This window comes from Siniperca chuatsi, linkage group LG23 (genome assembly GCF_020085105.1).
Source record: "Siniperca chuatsi isolate FFG_IHB_CAS linkage group LG23, ASM2008510v1, whole genome shotgun sequence".
Taxonomy (NCBI): Eukaryota; Metazoa; Chordata; class Actinopteri; order Centrarchiformes; family Sinipercidae; genus Siniperca; species Siniperca chuatsi.
This window is the reverse complement of record NC_058064.1, coordinates 1,060,001-1,083,183: the sequence shown is the minus strand read 5'-3', so window position 1 is coordinate 1,083,183 and position 23,183 is coordinate 1,060,001. Positions and strand designations below refer to the sequence as shown.

At 43.7% G+C, this 23,183-nt stretch overlaps 1 protein-coding gene across 7 annotated transcripts in view; it reads left to right on the top strand.

Annotated features, from left to right (window-relative positions):
* ptpro (protein tyrosine phosphatase receptor type O) overlaps nucleotides 1-23,183 on the top strand; it is a 56,685-nt gene that overhangs the window by 9,270 nt on the left and 24,232 nt on the right. For 4 of the 7 annotated variants that reach the window (XR_006376898.1, XM_044186749.1, XM_044186748.1 and 1 more), the window contains exons 2-11: nucleotides 11,346-11,604; nucleotides 12,530-12,685; nucleotides 13,318-13,470; nucleotides 15,600-16,106; nucleotides 16,906-17,067; nucleotides 17,720-17,916; nucleotides 19,427-19,625; nucleotides 20,242-20,435; nucleotides 21,507-21,618; nucleotides 22,572-22,735. Coding sequence is in view for 5 of the 7 variants with exons in the window: in XM_044186749.1 (XP_044042684.1) it covers nucleotides 11,346-11,604; nucleotides 12,530-12,685; nucleotides 13,318-13,470; nucleotides 15,600-16,106; nucleotides 16,906-17,067; nucleotides 17,720-17,916; nucleotides 19,427-19,625; nucleotides 20,242-20,435; nucleotides 21,507-21,618; nucleotides 22,572-22,735 (2,103 nt within the window). In the remaining 2 variants the exon portion in view is untranslated. The remainder of the gene's footprint in view (nucleotides 1-11,345; nucleotides 11,605-12,529; nucleotides 12,686-13,317; nucleotides 13,471-15,599; nucleotides 16,107-16,905; nucleotides 17,068-17,719; nucleotides 17,917-19,426; nucleotides 19,626-20,241; nucleotides 20,436-21,506; nucleotides 21,619-22,571; nucleotides 22,736-23,183) is intronic. The other 3 variants (XR_006376899.1, XM_044186750.1, XM_044186747.1) reach the window with 1 other exon arrangement.

The following is a 23,183-nucleotide window of genomic DNA, read 5'->3' as shown; positions in this document are numbered from 1 at the left end:
TTGGAGCTGTCAAAGGTCCGTCCTCTGTCTGAGGCCCCCCTGCCCCCTTCCACAGAAGCAAACAAAAACCTGGAGGTTTGCATGATAATGTTGGCAGCTGCCTGGGGGCGACACCTCCCGACCCCCCCGTTCTCCGCTCATTCACAGGGTCAGATACTCCATTCATTCACCAGCTCTGCTGCCTGAAGAGCGCCTGTGTGTGTGTCCTCATGAGGATAATGTTGGTTTTCACTTCTTGGGTTCTAAGAACAAAGATCGCTGAAGCTCCATTTAGTCACCATCAGTGTTGGAAAGTACACAAGTACTGTACTTAAAGTATAATTTTACTTACTTGTAGCCTACTTTACTTAACTATTTCCACTTATTCTACTTTATGCTTCTACTCCACCACATTTATTTAACAGCTACAGTTTGATTTTACAGACAAAACATCTGCTCAGCATATTAAATATGATGCACTGTTACAGATTAAAGGCCCCACAGACCCTCACAGGTGTTTTCAGGTATGTTGCTGATTAGACCAATCAGGTTGAAGCTCTGCTGGGATTCATGTGATGTCATCATGTACTTGAAGACTAAAGAAGTTGCAAATTGCGCCGCAACAAAACTATCAGGAGCCACTGAATTCCTGAATAACTATATTTTTCTCTTGTTGCACACAATAATAAATATCAGGTTTCTTTATGCCACCTGCGTGTCGTCAACATGTTTCTCAGTTTGCTTCTGTTTTCTTAAATATCAGTGCGTAGAGCTAAATATCCCCACTCGCATCGCATTGTGACGACTGGTTTCTTAATGTTTAACATTTTTAAAAATCTATAAAGTTAAATTCTATACAAATTCTTGTCAAATTTCACTCAACCTTATTTTACGCTGAGAAACAGCAGCCGTCTGAAAGCAGAGGCGGTTCAGGTCGCTGGTTCCCAGCCCTAATATATCATTTATATCACCTTGGTGTTTGTAATGTAAGTCAACTGTAATTACCAAGAAGAGGACATTTTATTTTTTAGCACTGACAATAATACCTCTATGTTGTTGTTCTCCAGTGAGCACAGTGCTGCCCTCTGGCGATGTCGCTGCTGTCACGTGACTGGTTCACAATCTGTTGATATTTGGGGGTTTTAAAGAATTAGATTGGTCTTTTTTTTTTTAAAAAAAAAAAATAAACAAACAGATCCAGATCCCGTAGGTTTGCGTTCTTTGAGAATTGTGATCCAGATGTGACGCTCAGACATTTTACAGTGTAAAAATCAGCTTGTCGGCAGATAAACGGTGTAATGGTGATCCTGGCTGATTTATCGGTGTAGCTCCAGGCTGTAATGTAACGGGCAGCTCTCTCAGACGTTCATTTCAGTATCTCACCGTGGGAACTTATCAGAGAACGGGGTTACAGGGTGAGAATCTCCAACAGACCGAACGGCAGGGTGTCAGAAAGATGACGGAGTAAATCAGTAATGGCTGACAGCTGACACTGTGAATGTGCGCAGGATATACAGCATGATATTCTCCAGTTGTCTCCACAGAAGTTTACAGAGCGTCTCCTAGCAACGCTGGCTCTTACAGTCATCTGTTGCCATGGGAAACGCTCACTCAGGCTCGAAGTTTAGACGCCGTTTCCACAAACGAGTCCTAAAACATTTTTTTTTATTTTTTTTCGAGCTTGAAGGTTCAACTGCAGCTTTGACGAAGACAATTCTAAACACACTTGGTTGGCGTTTCTGAAGCTTTCAACCACAGCTCATGGCCTTCCTCAGCGGGATAGTGTCGCTCAGTTGACTCCATCCAACCTTTCATACAGGTTAAAGGGCTTTACAGGTGGCCGACGAGCTGACAATAACACGGTACAAACGTAAACAGTAGAACAATTTGAGACGAAAGCACACGAGAAATGAAACAGAGAATAAAAACAGTAAGATGAAAGACGATAAGTAAAATTAGGGGAATAAAAACATTTTTTAACCTGAATATGATAAGACAAAAACAAGACGTGGTTGAAAGCTTCAGAAAACAACTAGTAAGGTGGACCTTGAGTTGTTTCTTTTGTTAAGCAGTTTTATCCTCTTGAATCTTTAAATATGCAGAGGAGCGGCAGTACCGGTGTACTTTATATTTTCCTGAGAATTTAAATTTCAGGTAAACTTTAAGGTGGGATTTAAAAAAAAAAACACACACACACAAAAAAAAAAGATATTGTTTGGTTTTTAAGTTTTTATTTCGGCTAATTCTTTGTTGTGACATTCCTGCTCAGAAGGTGTAATGTAGGATTCTGCGTCCCAAGTAAATTTTAACGTGTCTATAAATAAATTCCCTGTGATCGTCACAAAGAGCTCCTGTAAACGTATTCGGGTGATTTTCGTCACCTCGGCCTTGTGCGTCGCTTGTGTGCAGCTCGTATGAACCTGTGAATAAACAGGATGACATTAGCACACAGGCTGTGCCGCCCCGGAGGCGCTCCGCTCTCCACCGTGTCCATGGTAATCCTGGAATCAGACAGACATAATGAGCATCTCCTCCTACCCCAAATGTGTCTCTCCTTTCATCTCTGTTGCCATGGCGACAGCAGAGCGGCCATGAATTGAATGAATTGACATGGATTTCTTTCTGAGCCGACTCCTGCAGGATGATGTCTGACAGCGTTGATGACCGACAGCCCTGATGCGACGTTACTGAGTTTATATTTCTACAAGATGTCTGTCCTTCACCTTTGACCCGCTGCTCATTGAGCAATAGGTGTGTTTCATTATAGCTTTCACCATGATGGAGCTAGGCTCGTAGCTTACACAAGCTTAATGTGAATTAATCCGCCGCTGAAAATAGTCCCCAACAAATGCACCACTTCCTCCTGTCTCAGTAACGTTCGTTAAAAACTACAGCGAGCAGCTGTTTTAGGAAATCACTGAGCCTTTTTTTTAAGAAGAAACTGTATAAATGTGAGGTGGTTTTAGCTATGCTAGCAGTGTGGAGTGATTACCATATCATTTTGTCATTCTTGACTTCCAGAGGATGGTGACATCATCTAGTGACATCATCAGGTCAACATTTAAATTTGTACAATACTTTGGTTTATGACCAAATACCTGCAGAACTAATACTAATAGTACTTTGTGTTTAGTGCTAATTAGCAAATGTTAGCATGCTAACACAATAACACCACTGAGGACACTTTCTTCTGTGTTTTTATTTTTATTTTTTTCAGGGAATTTGTTTTAGCAACCATGGGACTTTATATTCTACAGTTACTGATTTTAGCAACTTAAAGGCCAACAGAAATGGTTGAAAATTATTTTTGTAAACGATATAAAGGTAAATCTGAGAGCAGAGTGCTCACCACAGATAAAGCCAACTAACCAGTTCAACGTACCAGTTGACTCTCCCGCTGTCACCTTTTTCTTCTGAGCCAGTAAATCCATCAGTAACTCGACAGACGTTTTCCTCCTCCCCGTATTGTCTCACTTCACGTCTCGGGACCTGCTCTCTCCAAATACCACCGCGCAGCAATTAAACCAGAGTGGCGGCTCGCCATTTTAAAAGGCCGGGAGAGGAGAGGACGGCGCTTTATGAGGGCGAGAGCGAGTCAGCCACCTTTACACAGAGAGAGAGAGCCTGAATGATTTTATTGTAAAATTGCCTCCCATGTACTGAGGTGTTTGATCATCAGCAGTCCTGAAAGTAAAATGTGTTGTCGAAAGAAGCTGGAGATCATCGCCGGAGGGTTTTACAGCGACAGGAGGCATCACTCCAAGCGGAAGAAAGGAAACGGGGAGTTTTATCAGCTATAGTGAAGGCAGTTTAGTAACAACTGTAAGAATAGTTTTCTTGAGCTGATTTGATTTTTAGTTGTATTTGTGTCTGTTTGCTATAAGTTGTATTTACTTTTGACCACATTACATTGCTGACTTGGGGTGAACAATATCTACAAAATGAACAGTAATCGCATTAATTGATAGCAACAATCGCACCGACTCAGATGAGCAAAACTTCAGTCTGCTATTCAAGTCACTCAGTCGGCGCTTCGCAAAGCCCCACACAGTTACTGCAGCTAAGTACACAGTTGAATCCTTGTTACCGTGGTAACGGCAGCAAAATGAACATTGTCTTGTTTTGTAGACGCATTTTTATTGAACAGTCGCGGTCAGCTCTTATCTCGATGACAATTGTTGACAGTGTTTGTCCAGTAAGAGGCGTTTAAATGTGAAGCAGCAGCAGCAGTAGGAAATGCTGCGTTAGCATTAGCAGTAAGCTAATCCAGCTCTGATACAGCTGTAGGAGAGGGAACAGTAAAAAAAAAAAAATACAAACAGTAACGCTGGATTACATGCTGCATCGTTTCCTGTCAATCCCTCATGTTTAGGTGGGCTGTTTGAATCCAGTGTGGGAATGGCGGACCCCGCCACTAAAAATAAAAACTACTATATAGAGAGGTGATTACAGAACATAAATACATTCAATGGCTATTGCTGAAAAAATGCCAGCCTTTAATAATATAAAAAATGGGATCTGATTTCATGAAAATATGAAGATAAGATTATAACTTTAAGGTGGCAGATTTACAGTTTTAAAATTACAATTTATTTTTATTTTTTTAACAAATGTCCTGATTTTGGACAGAAGCAGCGCCTCATTTTTAGTTTTTACTTTAATAGCAACCGTTGCTGGCAGATTTTATTGGCTGGTTAACATTAAACACCCATACATAACAGTAACAGCAGCATTCAAAACAGCAGAATGCAGTGAAATCGCTGCAATCAGCGGATCCACCTGCGAGGGTGAAGTAAATCTGCACACCGTCCTGACAGAGCTGAGTGGACGGAGAGCCGGAGAGTCCAAAATTAGCCGTGTCACCGTCCGGTGATACAGCCGGTTAAATAAACTGTGGAGACTTGGGGCCTTGTTCAGACTTCCAGCCCAAATCTGTTTTTGGCAAATCAAGATTGTATTCAGATCGATTTTAGAAAGTCTGGACGGCAAAAAAACGCATCAAATGCAATTTTTGCAAATCGGATCCGAGCCACATTTGGAGGTGGTTTGAGATGCGATTCCAGTCGGATTTCTACAGATGCGTCTCAGCCCGGACGCTCTGGCCGCTCAAAACGGGTTTCAAAGTGTCTTTTGCGTCATTCGCGATGCGACACACGACGACGACCTCGAATCCAGAGTGACGGAGGCATCGAACCGGCCTCCTCCATCACCGAGTCCGTCCGTCTTTGTTTGGAGGGCGAGATGACGTTTCTCATGCTGCCGCGATGGAAAGCCGAGTCACCAGCGTGCGTAGTTACCGACGTCTACGTCGTTACCGCAGCAACCCATGCGGATAGGTTGGCGCTGACTGGACACACTAATCCGATGTGATCTCTTGCAGATAACGGTGCGGACAGTCTGTCTTAAAGGTCCGAAGCAGATCTGATTTGCCTGCAGTCTGAACAAAGCCTTCGCGTCCCGTTAGCGACCGAGCTAACCGAGCTAGGAAGCTTGCCTTTCCGTCTGTCAAAGAGGGGAATTCAGACCACATAAATTCAGATTAAATTTCACAAATGGGCAATCAGTTGCTTAGAAAATTGAAACTATAACGGCCTTTTTTTTTTTGCTTCCATAGCATCTGTGTTGGTTATTGTCCACACTGCGCCTGATACAGAGCTGCACTCGCACGCAGATAAAGAATTCAGTTTATCTGTTGACAGAACTGAGATACATTTTCTTTCCAAGGGCGTTCTGGATTTAGGTCAACTCATGCAACAGTGTATATTCTGTGAGACGAAGAGACTGAACAAAGGAGAAATTCACTAGCAGACCAGTGTATATAATGTTTTTGCCCGCGGTCATCTTCACTGTGACACATTTGTTAAAGAGACCTAAACAGACCAAACACTGAGTCCTTATGATGTCTCCTGGAGAAGTGAGACAACATGTTATTGACGAGTACATTTTTATTTTTAGCACAGCCAGATTTTCTTCAGTTTCTCCCTTTTTTATTGAGAAATATTTAACATTCCCGAGCCGCCTCATGGTGAAGTCGTCGGGGGTAACTCCCAGCATGCCTCGGTGCAGCACATGTCGACTGACTCTGGGGTTCACTACTCAGATTAGAAAAGTGGGTCAGAATCTCTGCAGATGGATTATCTCCTGGTCTGCAGAATAAGAGTGGATGTAAACTCTCGGTCCACGTGTTTTGTTATTGATATGAGCAGCACTTTAATCCACTCACAACAATCCCTGGAAAGCTGCTGCAGCAGGTTTTAAATTACTGCGCAATGAACAAAACTCCTGCTGCAAATATTCAGACTGTTTCCTCCGGATGTTTTCTCGTAATTATGAGGTAAAGGTTTCGTAATGTAAAAGTTGCTTTCTTGTAATTATTTAATATTTTTGTAATCAGGAGCTAGTTTTCTCATAATTATGAGATGGTGTCTTGTAATTATAAAGATTTCGTAACGGTGCGCTGGTGTTTTCATGCTCTTCTGCTGATCTGATTGGACGTGCAAGGAAGTTTGTTTTCAGTGGCGTGAAGAATCTTGACATGACGACTTGTTTTTTTAAAAACGACAAGATTCAGTCATTACTTCATAATCAGCCATAAGTGCTGGAGCAATTAGCAGACTAATTGATTAGCTGATTGACAGGAAATGAATCAGGCGGTGTTATTGCAGCGTCTAATGACGGAGCGTGTTTTGTAGGTAACTTTAATTTGCTGTTTAGCTGAATAAAAAAGAGGGAATGGAAATAACCGATCGGTATGAGATCAGTAGATTTTAGTCACGTTAAATCTGTAATTGTTATCTTTGTGAAGCCCACAGCAGCTTTCCTCCGTCATGTCCGACACGCCCTCTGATGTCAGTTTTATATCATTTAGTTTTTCAGGGTCGACGCTCAGAGACTAACACATTTCTGGTTTCCAGGGAAATTATTAAAGTTTGTATCGGGAGATTTCATGCCGTCACCTTCGTCCTGGCAGACGGACGATGCTCGGCGAGGAGTCGACTCTCCTGCTGTCAGGTTTAATGAAAGAACAGCTGATACCATCAGAGTCACCGGCCTGAAAAACACCAACAAGAAACCAGCTCCTGCGCTGCTCAGATCAGCTGATAGCAGAGCAGGGCATATAACTGAGTTTCAGTCACAGTTCAGATAGTGAACTGATGAGGAAACGCGCTGAAAATCGTTCACCTCCAGTGATCAGAATGGATTCACGTCAGCGTTTTCCCACAGACGGCCGGTGGTGCATTGATCTGTGTTCAGTAAACATGTAGTCAGTCAAACAGCAGGAAGTCCTCTGACACATCTTCAAATGTTTCAACACAAAGTAAGGGATAAGAGTGGAGCATTCCCAGCAAATACACAGGCCCAGTGGGTGTTTGAGCAGCTCTCACACTGATGCTGGGAACGGAAACGCTGCACGTATCGCAGCGTTGGACAGTGATGGACGCCTTTGTTTGGCTCAGACTGTGCTGAGTCACATCAGCATTTCTTCACTGTTGACAGTCGCCTTTTCTGACTGCTGCACCTGGAAAACTGCATCGCATCATTAGCTGCAGCGTTACCTGCGTATTTAACGCTTATGTTAGTATTATTTCTTCTGTTCTGATGTGTTGTCAAAACAACATAACATGGAGTTAATGTGATGCCTCGTTTTTAACATTGTGAAATGTTATTAAAATTAAAAAGAGGATTGAAAAAATTTACTTAAAAAAAAAAAATGGAAATGAACAAATGTTTTGGCACCTTCGTGTGCTTAAGGTTCCCACTTTGGGAACCGTTGATATAAGGTGAATGGAAATGACTGCTTCACTAAATACAGTTCAGAGTTTTGTAGTGATAACGGTTTTCAGGAAATACCCAGAGCCAGTAGGTTCAAGGGATATGAAGTAATGATTATTTCCATTAAAATACGTAGAACTGAGAGGTAGAGGAACATTGAGCATTCCCATGAAATACACAGAGCCCATGTGTAGTAGCGGGAACATAGTAGTGATGAATATTTTTTAGTAAATACAACGAGCCGGTGGTAAGTGGGTAGTTCAGGGAGCCTAGGAATAAGGAGCTTCCTCAGTATTTGCACAGAGACACTGTATGTGTGATGAATGTTTCAGCAAGCACACAGAGCCAATGGGTGGCTCAGTGGTCCCAGGAAATACACAGATCCAGGTGTATAACTCCAGCAGCTGCTGCAGGAACAGAGGTGACGTCGATCAGCAGGTCGGTTCCCGCTGAAATCAAACGTCTACGCTCCGATGTTCCCGTAAGACGTCGCTCTGCGGCGGTTTGTGGGAACGAACATCCGCCGGGCTTCTTCTGTGTTCGATGTGAAGAATCGAAGCAGTGTTGTGTTCAATGACATGCCGACACGTTCACTGTCAGCTGGGAAAAAGCAGTTTGCTATAAAAGTCATCTACCATCAGATCAGGAATAAAAGCTGCTATTCAAGAAACAAATAAAGAAATAACACTAACACTTAACCACTTAATCATTCCCTCCAATTACTTCCAGACTTCCTGCAGGTGTTTCAAATTAAAAGCCTAACCAGGAACTGAGGGGATTGCTCCCTTTGAGCCACTGAAGGCTTTTAATTGAACCCTTTCAGGTCTAAAAACGCTCTTTGTCCTCCGAGTCTCTCATTAAATATGGACGTGTGGCGCGTTTTCTTTTTCAGAGTAAGCAGGACTGTTTGAAACCGAGGAGATGTTTGAAGTGAATAGTTGCCGTAAAGATTTATGATGGATTATATCAACATGTATATGTTGGGAGCATTGGACCAAGATGGCGGCGCGTGTACATCGCGAGGCTCAGTGTCTCCGGGTTTTGCACTGCATGTCGTTGCCTTGTACTTGTGTAATGACAGTGAAGTGGAATCTAATCTAATGTAGCGTTTAGGTTCACCTTGAATTTGAATTGTTCCAAAAGGCATTTTATCAGAACTGTGAAGCTGTGACGGCAGATTTCCAGCAGCTCAGTCATGAAGACGAGTTCACATCCAGGAATCTTCCTCCGGCTGCTCGGAGAACAGACCGAGTCCTCCAGAGACCTGATGATCGTGTGAAAGAGGGACGAGCTGAAGGTTCAGAGTCTTTACACCATCTACACCGACCTCCTCCACCCCCCAAACTCCGCTGCTGCCAGGGAGGAGGAGGAGGAGGAGGAGGAGGAGGAGGAGGAGGAGCAGGAGCAGGAGCGGGCGTGGCGTTGTGGGTGGGCCTAACGGGCCTGGGCCCATCCTAAATGACTGCAGAACATATATTTTCTTAACTTTAATAATTAAAAAAATAAAAGTTAACATTTAAATACACAACAAAGACAAAACAAACTGTTTCCCTTTTTTAAAAAAGTAAAAGACAACATTTATTTAGGCTACTATCGTGTGAATTTTGGACCAATCACAGCGGGCCGTTTGACGTCGGCCCAGGCCGTCACCTGTTGCCTCATTAAAGGATTCGGTTTTTCGTGTGTTTTTATTCAGGAACGCGTCAGTTTCCAGTTCAGACTGCAGATTCAGTCTCTGCCTAGTTTCATAGCTGCAGTGCATTTCCTACCGAGACCAGAAGAAGCTAGAAACCAGTGCAGGCCAGACGGGAGGTCCAGCTGACGGTTCCTGCCTGACTCGATTGTCCCTGTGTTTCTGTTGAGCGTTTCTCTTGTTGAAAGTCAGTCTAATCTCTTGCTGCGAACAACTTAATAATAATAATAATAATAATAATTATATTTAGCCAGATCATCCGAACAAGATGGGATTTCCTTGAATAAAATTCAGATGTCAGTGTTGTAAGTGAATGGATGTGTCGGTCTCACAGTCCACAGCAAACAATAAACATGATGGATAGGATGCTGGATGTCAGCCGCTTGTAATAAATACAAATAATAAGTAATAATCTCGGCATTGAATATGTTTTAGTTTCACAATCAGCTGGTCGCCTTCCGCAGCGTATCAGTCGTTTCTGTTCCAGAGAGACTAAGCTGGAAACCGCCAAAGGAGGCAAACGGTGTTAACTTCTGTAATTAAAAGGCGAGAGGAGGAGGAGGAGGAGGAGGAGGAGGGAGGCGGATGAGGAGGAGGAGGAGGCGGAGGAGGAGGAGGAGGCGGAGGAGGAGGGGATGAGGGAGGAGGAGGCGGCGGAGGAGGAGGGGGGGATGAGGCGGAGGGGATGAGGGGAGGAGGAGGCGGATGAGGAGGAGGAGGTGGTGGCGGAGGAGGAGGAGGGGGGATGAGGCGGGAGGGGAGGAGGAGGGGAGGAGGAGGAGGCGGGGGAGGAGGAGGGGGATGAGGCGGAGGAGGAGGAGGAGGTGGCGGCGGAGGAGGAGGGGGATGAGGCGGAGGGGAGGAGGGAGGAGGCGGAGGAGGGGGAGGAGGGAGGAGGGAGAGAGGAGGAGGAGGCGGCGGCGGAGGAGGAGGAGGGGGAGGAGGAGGGAGGGGAGGAGGCGGAGGCGGAGGAGGAGGGGATGAGGAGGTGGGGGAGGAGGATGAGGAGGAGGAGGAGGAGGAGGAGGAGGCGGAGGGGAGGAGGCGGAGGAGGAGGAGGCGGCGGAGGAGGAGGAGGAGGGGAGGAGGAGGGGAGGAGGAGGGAGGGAGGAGGGGAGGAGGAGGGGGATGAGGAGGTGGAGGGGGGGAGGAGGAGGGGAGGAGGAGGTGGTGGAGAGGGGAGGATGGGGGGGATGAGGATGGAGGAGGATGAGGCGGAGGGGGAGGAGGAGGAGGGGGATGAGGCGGGGGAGGAGGTGGAGGTGGGGGGGGATGAGGAGGAGGAGGAGGTGGGGGAGGAGGAGGAGGGGGGATGAGGGAGGAGGGGGGAGGAGGGGAGGGGATGGGGCGGGGGATGAGGCGGAGGGGGAGGAGGAGGAGGAGGAGGAGGGGGGGGGGATGAGGGGGAGGAGGAGGAGGAGGAGGAGGAGGCATTGTGAAACCATCATCAGGTGTTTGTTTATTCAGACGATAATCTGGTGATGAAGACGACCTTCGTGTCTGTTTAATGATTCACGAGTCGAACTTCCTGCTCATCGTCAGTCGGAGCAGAAATGGGAAAAAATAGTTGTTAAATATAAATAGTTTGTTGTTGAGCGATCAGTCGATCAGTCGATCAGTCGATTGATCGTGTATATTTGTCGATTTCTTTGTCTTCTGTGTTTGTAAACTGAACATCGTTTAGTTTTGGACGGACGTTTCACAGACGAAGTAAACTGAATAAAAAATAAAAACGGGTGTTGTCCGTCCGGCTCGGGACGTTTGTCGCACGTCTCCCTGTCACATAAAGGCTGAAACGTCCATTTTTTTAAAGAATAACTTGAAGCAGTAGCTGAGATTTGTCTTGAAATCACCGCCTCGTACCTGTTAACGTTTTGTCTCTGTCCTCTTCCTGCTGCAGATCTCGGCGTTCCAGGCGTCCGTAAACGATGGCGGTTTGATGGCGGTGACGCTGGAGCGCTCGGACCTGCAGGAGAACGCCACGGCGTACGCTGCTCAGATCTCCGGAGAACCTCGACCGCTCCTGCTTCAGTTCGTGAACACCAGCCAGCCTCTGCTGTTCAACGCGTCGTTTCACGGCCTCTGCTACACTGTGGGACTACTGGTGAAACTGGGACAGACCTGGTCCAGGCCAGTCAAGACCGTGTCTGTGCTCACAAGTAAGAAACTGGAAATCTCCTGACGGAGGAACAATAATCCACGACGAGCCGTGTTGTTATTGAACAGTAACGAACTCTGTGGTTCATTACTTGATATAACCGCACAGTTCAGAGCGGATTATCTAATTATTGATGTCTGCTTTCATTCGTAGTTTTGACCAAAACACTATTTTAATGTGAAACGTTGTGTGTCCCTTCTATGAAAATGAATCCCGTAACATTTTACCTCAAAAACGCCATTAATTTACCCAGCAAGTGTTGAGTAATTACATATTTCAATAGTTTTATACCTTTTTTATATCTTAATATTTCAGTGAAGTGTTTCAGCTGTGCAGACCGTCCATTAAAAACTCCTTAATATGTAATAATCTGTTGATTTATCCATTAAGACCCCAAAAAAAGAAAGTAATAAGGAAATAAGGATTAATTATTTCTTTGTAAATGAATCGATAAATTAAGGGACGTCTGGCTGCCGAACATCTTGATTTAGATAAAGCTGTTTTGTGTGTTTTTAGGGGTAAATTAAGGAATAATTAAGGGGATTTTTGTGTTTTTAACTTTTTAAAATCATTTTAAACTGTGCTGATAATCAAATAAAAACCCCTTGATGTATTATAATGCGCATATATATAATATAGCCCAAATCTGTGGTGCACTGAAATTAAAAAATGAAGATCCTTTTAAGGTTCAAATGAAAGGGTTCTGTAATGTTAAGAGTCTTTAGCCCTTAAAAACCCCTTTAATATATTTGAATCCATCGTTTGTCTCGGATCTTCCACGTCACAACTTTTCACCATGTGAGAAGTTTGAACTTTCACAAAGACGAATATTCATGAACTCGGTATCATTTACATGCGAGTTTTGTGTTTTTCTAGTTTGCGTCGTATCATCCAGAAGTCTGACGTGTGTCGCTTTGTCTCCTCAGAGCCTCTTCCTGTCCTCAGAGCTCGCATATCGGACTACAAGGAGTCTCCAGAGACCGGCGTGGTGTTTGACATCGAGCCTCCGGCCGGGAACGTCTTCAGCAGAGTCAACATCAGCTACACCGAAGGACAAGAACGGCGCTCCATGCTTTATAAAGGTACAGCTGTGAAAACACAGACTCCCTCTAATATTATAATCACTGCGTGAACATGTCATAACTGGTTTATACTCGCTGTAATGTGTTATAAGCACATATGAGGAGCTTTTAAGTGTTTTTTGATGTTCAGTATTTGTTCTGACTTCTATGAAGACATATTGTTATTTTATATTATTTATCTGTTCACGCAGCAGCCTCCACCTCTGGCTGCAGGAGGAGGTGTAGTTGTGGGGTTAAAGGTCCCTTTAATGCAGCTGAACAACAACAACAATCAAGTCTCTGACACAGACCTTTTTACGCATTCAACTTCCTGTATGTCCTTCACAATAAAAGCACTTTACTGTTGACAGGGACTGTCGCAGTTAGCTAACGTTATCAAAGATTAGCTGGATGTAATCTTTCTCAAAGTGACGGTAGTTTAGCTGGTCGGTTCTGGTTTGTGTTGGGGAGCTAAATCTTCGTTATAGCTTTTCTACTTGCTTTTAATTGCTGCACAGTCGAATTTCTCCAGAGAATAAAGAGAAATCGGAGATAAAGTACCATAAAACTCACAGGAACATCATATTCTAGTGTTACTTACATTTTTAACGCAGGACTTTCACTTGTACTGAACTGCTTTTGTATATTTGTAGATTTCTACAAGGGGAAGACGGTGTTCAAGCACTGGTTACCGGGGGTGTGTTACCGTAACATCACCTTCCAGCTGATCTCCGAGGCCACAGTGTACCAGACGGCCCTGGTGACACACAGTGACGTCACACACACACCTCTACATCACAGGACAGGTGAGACGTTGTTGTATGCGTATTAGTCCCCTCATGTTAAAACGCCCAACTTCACAAAACGCGGTTTCACGACAACTGAGGGAGCTGGATTTTTATATAACTCGCCCGTTTAAATTATATTAAAGCTTCAAGTTCTGCCGAATTAAGGGTGTGGCCGCTTTGAGTGACAGGTGGGTGCCGTCACAGGTTTCAGCAACCAGACTTCATTCGGCTCGCCTCAGCTCCACCCACGCTCCACCTCTTTGCCCATTTCTGGATTATCCAGGAGCCGGCGGAGTCGGGCGCTGCCAAGGTGGCGTCAGCCGGAGCTTCAGAAAGCTACGGGTGATGTCACGGAGACTACGTCCAAAAACGCCAAAATTTTAAAAATAACTAATTAGTAATAAAAATGCTAAACGCTAAACGCTAAAATGTGACAAAGTTGCAACAGAAGCAGACGGAGTGAATAACTGCTGACGTCCTGAAGAGCTGAGAGCATCAGCTGTGTGCGGAGCGATGAGGAGGCTGGAGCCTTCCTCACACGAACACGTGAAGCCGGCAGAAACGTCACGTTTCCATCGTGTTTCCATCGTCTGAGCTTTTAATGGCGTCTTAGCAGCTGGAGGATCAGCTCCGCCAGCTGTTCACCTCCATCAGCCAATCAGCTCGCGTTCTCGCAGCAGCAGCGGCGGGCGGAGACGAGCAGCGCGTCACGTTAGGTTCACATTTGCTCCACATTTGGATGGAAACTTGGCTTTTGTCTCGAGAGTCTTCAGTTCGGGTCAATCCCGAGATCTGGAAGCAGATTTTGGGGAGAACTCCCAGTTCAGCCACGGTTCAGCACCCGTTCTGCTGGATCCACAGTGCAGCTCTGGTTTGTGTTTGTGCGTCTGAGTTCAGGTTTATTAAATGTCGTCCTCTCAGCAGAGGATCATTATATTAACAGCAGCAGATTAATGAGAGACTCCAGTCTGACTCATACAGAGGAGCCCCCGCTGAGTCTGTGTATTATTGATATGATATAAACAGCAGCAGACGTTTCATTACTGCCATCGCGGCTCTTCACTCTGACTAATGAGGGAGTCGTCACTGGAAACATTCCTGGCTTCGATATCTGCGCATGATGACAGATCTCTGAACAGTTTGTTTACCACCAGAGCTGGATGTTCGGCCGCAGACCGAACTGTCTGCAACAGCAAACATCCGGGAAGTCGTCAGATTCTGTCTCTGGTGGTTGTTCTTTCATCGGAGATTTAAATGACAGTTTAGTGCCTGAGCTGTGTTTTCTTCTGTGAGTGTTTTTAGCTTATTAATTATTTCAGCATATGGAACGTACGGCGCTCTCGCATGAATCATTAGTGTGCATGAATTAAGGGAACATTTAACAGAACGGTAACCGAGGCTGTTTACACCGATTCAGGCTGAACAAAATGCCGCTTGTGTTTTAATAAAGTTTTGTATTAAGTGGAGATGCGTGGTTTTACTTTGGATTTTGCCTGTTTGCCTTGAAATAAGATGAAAAAAGAAGAAAGTTTTTGACTTGTTTCACATTATGTTCTGTTCATTCGTGCACACAGATTAATACTTGAGGGAGAACATTTACTGTGGGAACAAGTTGTCAGTGGAACATACACTTCTTGTTCCTGCCTGTATAAGAGTCTTCATCTCGTTCTCGCAAGATGAAGACTCTCTTCCTACCTTTGCAGCGCTGGAAGAAGCGCTCACATCTGATACTGCAGCAACAGCAGTGACACCACAGTGTAGAAATACTGTTACAAGTAAAAGGCATCCGTTCAAAATGTTACTTAAGTTAAAGTACATAATTATTGATGCATTAATGTCTTCATCACTTTCATGTTGCAGCTCCTGAAGGTGGAGCTCATTTTAATGACTTTATATTCTGCTGATTAGCTCAATGTATAATAATACATCATCATTTGTATTTTGTGTTAATAATCTGTGTAAAGTAATAAAGTTATTTCCCTCTCAGATGTGGTGCAGCAGAAGTAGAAAGTACCTGAAAATTGTGCCAAATACAGTAGCTGAGTGAATGTGCTTGGTTACTTTCCACCGCTGGCTTTTAGTTTGTATAAATGGATGAAACCAGCAGAACCAGTGAACTTGACTCTGTGGTGTTGTCTCCGTCTCAGTGCCCTACCCCCCCCTCAACATTTCCCGTAAGATCGTCCACCTGAGCCAGAGGGCGGTGCCGGGTGAAGCCTCTGACGTCGTGCCTCCCGAGGGGGGCGAGGAGAGCCGGCGAGCCTCCCGGCGAGCCCGGGACGTCCCTCTGATGGAGGAGGAGGAGGAGGAGGAGAACACGTCTGAGGAGGGAGCTGCCACTCAGGTTCCCTTCAACCCAACGCACAACCTGACAGGCGCCGACGCCGTGAGAACCAATCGGACGCCGGAGGCTGAGACTCGGAGCTACTGGCTGGACCCGACCGACCCGTCTCCTGCCGACGGGGAGGACGATTTCGTCAACGCCGTGGTGTCGGAGTACGAGGACTCCAACGAGCCGGGTTCAGCCATGAGCCTCCCCTCCGAAGCCTCCGTCCTGCCCACTCAGCTGCCCCCCATCCTGCTGGAGCTGCGCTGGCTGCCGCCCAGACCCCCCACCAGCTACGACGGCTTCAACATCTACATCTACAGAGACGGTAAACGGGGAGGAAGGCAGGGACGCAGTTACTGTTGTAACTGTGACCTTCACTATTATAATAATAAATAATAGCTTTATTTTTTATAACTTGAAGTCAACAAAATGCTTTTCAGGATTCAAATTAAAGAACACAGTAAAAAATGACATTATACACAACAAGGATGTAAAATCAATACAGAAATAAAAGGATAAATATCAAATAATAAAAGACAGATGAACCTGAAGAGATCTCTAACATCCTCAAAACTATCATGTTTCCAATAACTTTGTAGATCTGAAACGATCAGTCAGTTGATCAATTAGTCGATCAACAGAAAATTAATTAGGAACTATTTTGAGTGAATCGTATAAGTAAATTTTTTTTTTGTTGTTTTTTTGCAAAAATGCCAAAAATTCAACTTCTCAAATGTGAATATTTGTTAGTTTTCTGAGTCTAAACGGATTTCAGCCTCAGATCGGAGAAACTGAGGCGTTTTCTTTTTTTTTTTAAACTATTTTTGGACATTTTATAGGCCAAACAATTAATGGAGTAAATAATTAGCGGATTAAATGCCAGATTCCCAAATAATCCTCAAAGTAAGTTATCAGAAAGTATTGATTTGATCCCAGTACTGAAATTCAGGCATCATATCGGCACTTTGAAACAATAAGTCGCGATATAATTGACGAAAGTTGGTTGGAACGTGTTAGCTAGCGTAGCTAAATGCTAATACTGCACGATTAACTCACTTCCCTGATACATAAAGAAAGAAGGAAGGAAGTTTGGCGCTCAAACTCACCCGTCCTCTGTTTTTCAGGTAACTCTACAGAAACGGCCACCGTGGATGAAAACACTCACGAGTTCTTCACCGAGTTAACGGAGCCGGGGACGTACCGAGTCCAGGTCGCCACGCTCAGCTCGTCTGGAGACTGCGAGGCCCGAGAGAGCAGCGCCGACACCGGCTTCACCTTCTACCTCAGTACGTACACAAGATGACCACGTGGACACTCATCGAGACGTTCGTTCACCTTAGTGTGTTACGCTGTCTGACTGTGACATGTTACGGTATTTTTAAATGCACCGTTTAAGGGCTTTTTTAAGGTGTTAAAAACCTCCTTAAAATCAGCTCATGATTGAAAACCTCTCAGTGTAGAAATTAAGGGATTGTCTTCATGTGTTTTTAAAAACCCTGTACCTTCTACCTTAAAATGACTTCACCCTAAATTAATGGATAAATTAATGGATTATGATATATTAAGGGTTTTTTTTAAATGGATTATCTGCACGGTTTAAGGTGGATTTTACCTGAATTGAAAAAGTAAGGTCCTATTTTTAATGTATAAATTTAAGGGATAGTTTTGTGTTTTACCTTTTTAAAAAGCCCTTAAATCATGCAAATTATCCATTCACATATGTCAGTACTGTATCCCCATAAAGACTCATTAAAATAACTTAATTACATCACTATTAATGGGTAAAATAATGGAATTTAAGGGAAAGAATTAAGGGATTTAGTTCATAGTGTAAATCTAAGCTGCCATCCAACATCATCGTGTCAAGAGAGATTTGGTGAAGAAACGGAGGTTTTCTTTATGTTCAAAGCATCCTAAAGCAGCACTGACTTGTTCCAGGTCCTGGCGGCGAGCTGTTGGAGGATCTCAGGGAGCGTCCTCAGGCCGTCAGCGTCAGACTGCTGGACTCCAGCACCGCCGCCGTCTCCTGGGCTCAGTCCTCCGAGAACCACAACGGCAGCCTGGTGTCGGTGGTCTCCACGACCTGCCTCAGGCCGAGCCTCAGCCAGAGGATGGAGAGCACGTACTGCAGCGAGGTAACACGCAGCCCGCTCGGCGAGGGCTCGCCCGTCCGCCGACAGCAGTAACACTGATCAGGCCCGGTATTCAAGTCAAGTCACACTTCTCCGCAAGACGATAGGCGGATAAATCAAAGTCAATAGCGAGGAAATTCACTTTTTTGTAGATTTGAAGGGGCTAGTTAAGGGATGAATTAATGGGTTGTAATATATTTTGATTAATGGATTGATACATTTATGATATTTATTATCTGCACAGTTTAAGGGATTTTTAAGGGGTAAAAAAACATCCCTTAATTTGTACCTTTTTAAAAGGACCTTAACTTTTCACTTAGGGTGGAAATTCAGGGTAAAAACTAATACAATTTTATTTTTTGTAAAATAAAATATGAAAAAAGAAAATAACAAAATACATTAAAAAGTAGAGAACAATCATTTTTGTGCTTTTAAAGTGCGTAATGTTAGTGAAACTAATCTCTTCTGCTGTATTAAATCGAAACTTAAGACTTACATTTTTAGCTAAGCTTTTATATAAATACATTTTAATTTATTCTAATTATTATTATATTATTAAATAACTGCATGTGGCGTTTACCACCACGCTCAGATCTCAGAGAATAAAGTGTTTTTGTTTGTTTGTTAACGTCCAAACTGAGTTTTATTATCTTATTATCGATCTACAAACTGGTATTTTCCCAGGAAGCAGAATTTAACACAGAGATCTTTGATTGTTCTGGATGAATAAACAAAGATGCATCGTTATTTCATGCCACCGTGAAGCGGAAACAAACGGGCCGTTATTGAAGCTTTGGTCCGTTTCAGATGAATGAAGTCTGGGAACGTTCAGACGGTGAAGTGTGAAGTGACTGTGCTTATGTTCCAGCTCGAGGTGTGAAAACACGTCGAGCCTCCGGCTGTTTTCAACACACTCTGTGTGTGTCGATAACCAGGACAGGTGCGACCTGAATAAAGCAGACTGCGTTCCTCAGTATTACACAGTTTGTTATTATTATTATTACAGTTTATTCATTAAACTAAACGTCTTGACTTTGTTCTCAGAATATTCCGACGAGGAAACGCCCGACAGGATCAGAGACAGATACAAACTCAAAATAATAAGTAATGCAATTCTTATAAGTTACAACTTCGTCGCGTGATTTTGAGTTTAGTCCAAAATATTACACATTTTTCAACATTATTCTCAAAATATTGTGACTTTTAAATAGTACAAATTTTTTTTGGCTTTATTCTCATAACGCTGACTTTCTTGGCAAAATATTTAGACTTTATTCTTCAAATTGTGACTTAATTCTCAAAATATTCCAACTTTTATATCATAAAATTGCACCTTTTTTGCATAAGTTACAGCTTTATTCTCCAGATGTTTTGTCTCAGTTCGCCCCGACGCTGCTGTAAATGAACACCGACCGTCCGCAGTCTTGGCGCCTTGCTCGGCGGCACCTCGGCAGCGCCATCAGCAGGTTTATGGAAGTTTTTGGTTTTTTTTGTCTATTTGATGTTTCCGCAGGAAAACTCCACGAGTGACATCATCACTAACCTGACCCCCGGGGCTCAGTACAGGGTCGTGGTCTACCACACTAACGGACCCCTGATCAGTCCTCCGTCCGAACCCGTCATCATCGATATCGGTGAGCAACGCATCAGCTGGTTCGTGCAGAGCCGGCGGATTACAGAGAGCAGTGTGATGGCGGCCCGGGATGCACGTAGTAAACACGATTTAATAACACGTCCTGGTTTTACTCCTAAAGATGGGACAGAGATCCCGATTGATTAGTGATCAGATCGTGAGTTACTATATCGATGACTTTAGATCTCCAACAGCTGATACAATCACGTTGAGCTTCCTGCTGTTCCAGACAGGTTTTAAATGATTGTGTTATGTAAGTATTGATGACGTATTGTTAAACATTATGTGGACTCCAGTTGGAGAAGCTCCTGTTGTTGTGACTGTAGCAAGGAAGCCAGAGCTGGAAGAAGTACTTTAGATTTAGTGTTTTACTGCAGTAACAGCAGTAACGCCACAGTGTAGAAATACTCTGCTACAAGTTAAAGGCCTGCATTCAAAATTAAGTAAAAGTACAAAAGTAAAGAACTCATTATGCAGAATAATACATATTACTGGATTATAATTATTGATGCATTAATGTGTTCATCACTTTAATGTTGCAGCTGGTGAAGATTTTGAATGACTTTGCATACTGCTGGGTAGTTTAATCTATAATAATACATCATAATTTATTAGTTGATTTATATTTTCTATTAATAATCTGACTCTGCAAAGTAACTAATGTGTGTGTGTGTGTGTGTGTGTGTGTGTGTCAGAGCCCACAGGTGTGCGTGAGCTGGCTGTTTACCCTCTGAGTCCGACAGCAGTGATCCTGAGCTGGCAGCGTCCGTATCACGTCTCCTTCAGGAAGTACGTCCTGCAGACCTTCTTCTTCAACCCCGTCACCCTGGCCTCAGAGTGGACCACCTACTACGAGATCGCCACCACCGCCTCCATCATCGCCTCAGTGGTAACACACACACACACACACACACACACGGTCCTGTCACATGTAGATCAGTGTTCAGGTTTTTTTTTTTGAAAGCATCAAAAATAAATCTTGAGTTGGAGTTTTAGCAAAATACTTAATGATCTCAGCAGACTCTGATCTTTAGCTTATCACAGATATGTTTGAACTGGTTGGTAAGTAACGAGATGTAAAAATGTCAAAACTCTTTGAGTCAGAAGTATTTGTATATGTTGAAAGATTTATAATGTTTTTACCTTTTTTTTTTTTTTAAAAACCTCAAATACTGATGAAGGAAATCCAATTTAGGTCAACGTTTGGAGCAGAGCAAGATCTCTCGAACTATTAGTGGCCTGTTTTCCTTTAAATCTGACCAATGACGGTGAAATGATGTGAAAATATGAATGAATGTACGAAAAATGAACAAAAATGAAGCTTCCTGCTGGTTGTGTGTCGCAGGAGATGCACACGTATTAGCTACTACTTAGCATGTTTTTTAAACTGGTAACCAATGCGTTGCTACAAATGTTATGAAGTAAAAAATACAAAATATTCCCTCTGAGACGTAGCGGAGTAGAAGTAGCATAAAATGGAAATACTCAAGTAAAGTACAAGTGCCTCGAATTTGTACTTGAGTAAATGTACTTATTAAAGAGTCTTGAGTGACAGAGGAGCCAGCAAACTAACCCGCTGAGATAAAATCCCAACAGGAACCATTTCACCCTTTATGGTTAAGGGAAATAAGAACAACCACCAGAACCAGATGTGTAGTATAATAACACATTAAATTCCTCCCTTCTCTGTAATGAACAGCTTCCTAACTTTGACCTGCAGTATACCTGCGCACCCTTTACCTGCCGTGACATCACAAACCGCGTGTTACAGATAATTTGCTCCGCGCAGGTGTTCTTCTTTTACGCAATTAAATAGTTAAAACGAATCACTGGACAGTTCAGGTGACGAAACCCAAAAAACGTATTATTTTTTATATTATTTTCATGTTCATCAGAAACTGGTGGACGTGTGAATCAGTTTTTCTTCCCCCTCACAGTTTGTCTTGTGTGTTTTTCTCAGAGAGTCACGGATTTGCTGCCGGCTTGGTATTATAATTTCCGTGTTTCCATGGTAACGTGGGGCGACCCGCCGCTCAGCTGCTGCGACAGCTCCACGGTCAGCTTTGTAACAGGTACTGACATATCTGGCTTCTTCACATGAGTCTTTGAGTCTTACTGTAAACTCTTCTCCTCTTTAACAGTGTCTTACTTCTCTGTTTGCCGTTGACGTCAAAGTCTACGTCAGTTCCGTCCTATAATTTTAACGATTAGCGGACGTATTTGCATCTTTTTCACCAAAACGTCACAGCTGACTTTCTCAGACGTAGCCTGAATTCTCAAATAAAAGCCAGTATTCAAATATTGGACGAGCCCCATTAGTTGTTGGTGGTCAGCATGAATAATTAAAGGCCTAGTAAAAACACGCTGAGCTGTTGAATCATCTGTACTGTAATGTCTCACATGATAAATTCAGTTTTATAACACTGATACTCTTCTCATTTACGGATTTAATACGGTCGCTGTTAAGCAACCATCAATGAAATGAGACACTTCCTGCAGATATATTTCACATTAAAAGCCTACCATGAAAGGGAGGGTTTATGTCCTTTGAGCCCCTAGAAGGCTTTTAATGTGACACTTCTGTACAGGAAGTGTTTGGGTTTTATTGACAGTAGCTTTAACAACGTTTATAAAAAAAAAAATTAAAAAAGGCAAAGTGCAGGCGACTTAATTAACTTGTTCAGTTTACATGTTTGCATTTTTGTGTCATTTATTTATGTATTGTGTAGGTGAAGTTGTCGCACATTGTACATTTTTGTGTGTTGCACACTGCGCAACGGTTGTTTAATTAAACTTTATTTTATTTATTTTACAAGTGTTAGCCAAAAGGCTCATTTCTTGTCTCTTGGCCAGATGTTAAATTAGCCATTAAGATAAAAACAGTAGAATTGTTGGACCGAACTGCTGAATCAGATTCAACCTGATACGTTAAAGCAGAAAACATAATCAGCGGCGTATTAGAAGTAATACCTTACATCCGAAGAGTAAATGTTAAACTATCGGATGTCATTTCTCCTGGTCTCAGCTCCTGAGGCTCCTCACATCTCCTCGGTGGATTACTCTCACGGTGTCCTGTACGTTCGCTGGACGTACGGCGAGCTCTTCATCGACCTATCGCACTCCAGGATGCTGCACTGGCAGGTGGTGGCTGTCGGCAAGAAAGGACCAGAGAGGAGCTACTCCATCGACGTAAGTCTTTCGCTCGTTCGTCCGTTTATCCAACCTGCTCGGTTGTCTTCAGGATGTCTGCTTGTGACCTGCCTGTTCTCGTTAACGTCGCTCGACGCTCGCGGGACTCGCAGTGTCGCTGTCTGAGCTGTTCTGGTCGTTTCGCTCTCTTTTGGGTTTGTTAAGCGGACACGCAGACTTTCTGTTGAGTGTTTGGATCCATTTGAAGCGTTTTAGCAGCTCAGAATCTGCAGCGGCGGCGGCGGCTTGTTATTTCGAGGTCAAGGCCGAGCTGCTGTTGATCTCCTCTGGGTTCATTCGACGGTCCAATTAGCAGCGGAGGGATGACCTGCTGTCTCTGCTGCGTGGTCTCCGACTCGTCTTCTCCTCGATGGGGCCGGCTATGTTCCCCGCAGACTCAGACCTCCATCACATAACGAACAGTTTGAGGGCTGCAGGTGCTGTTTGA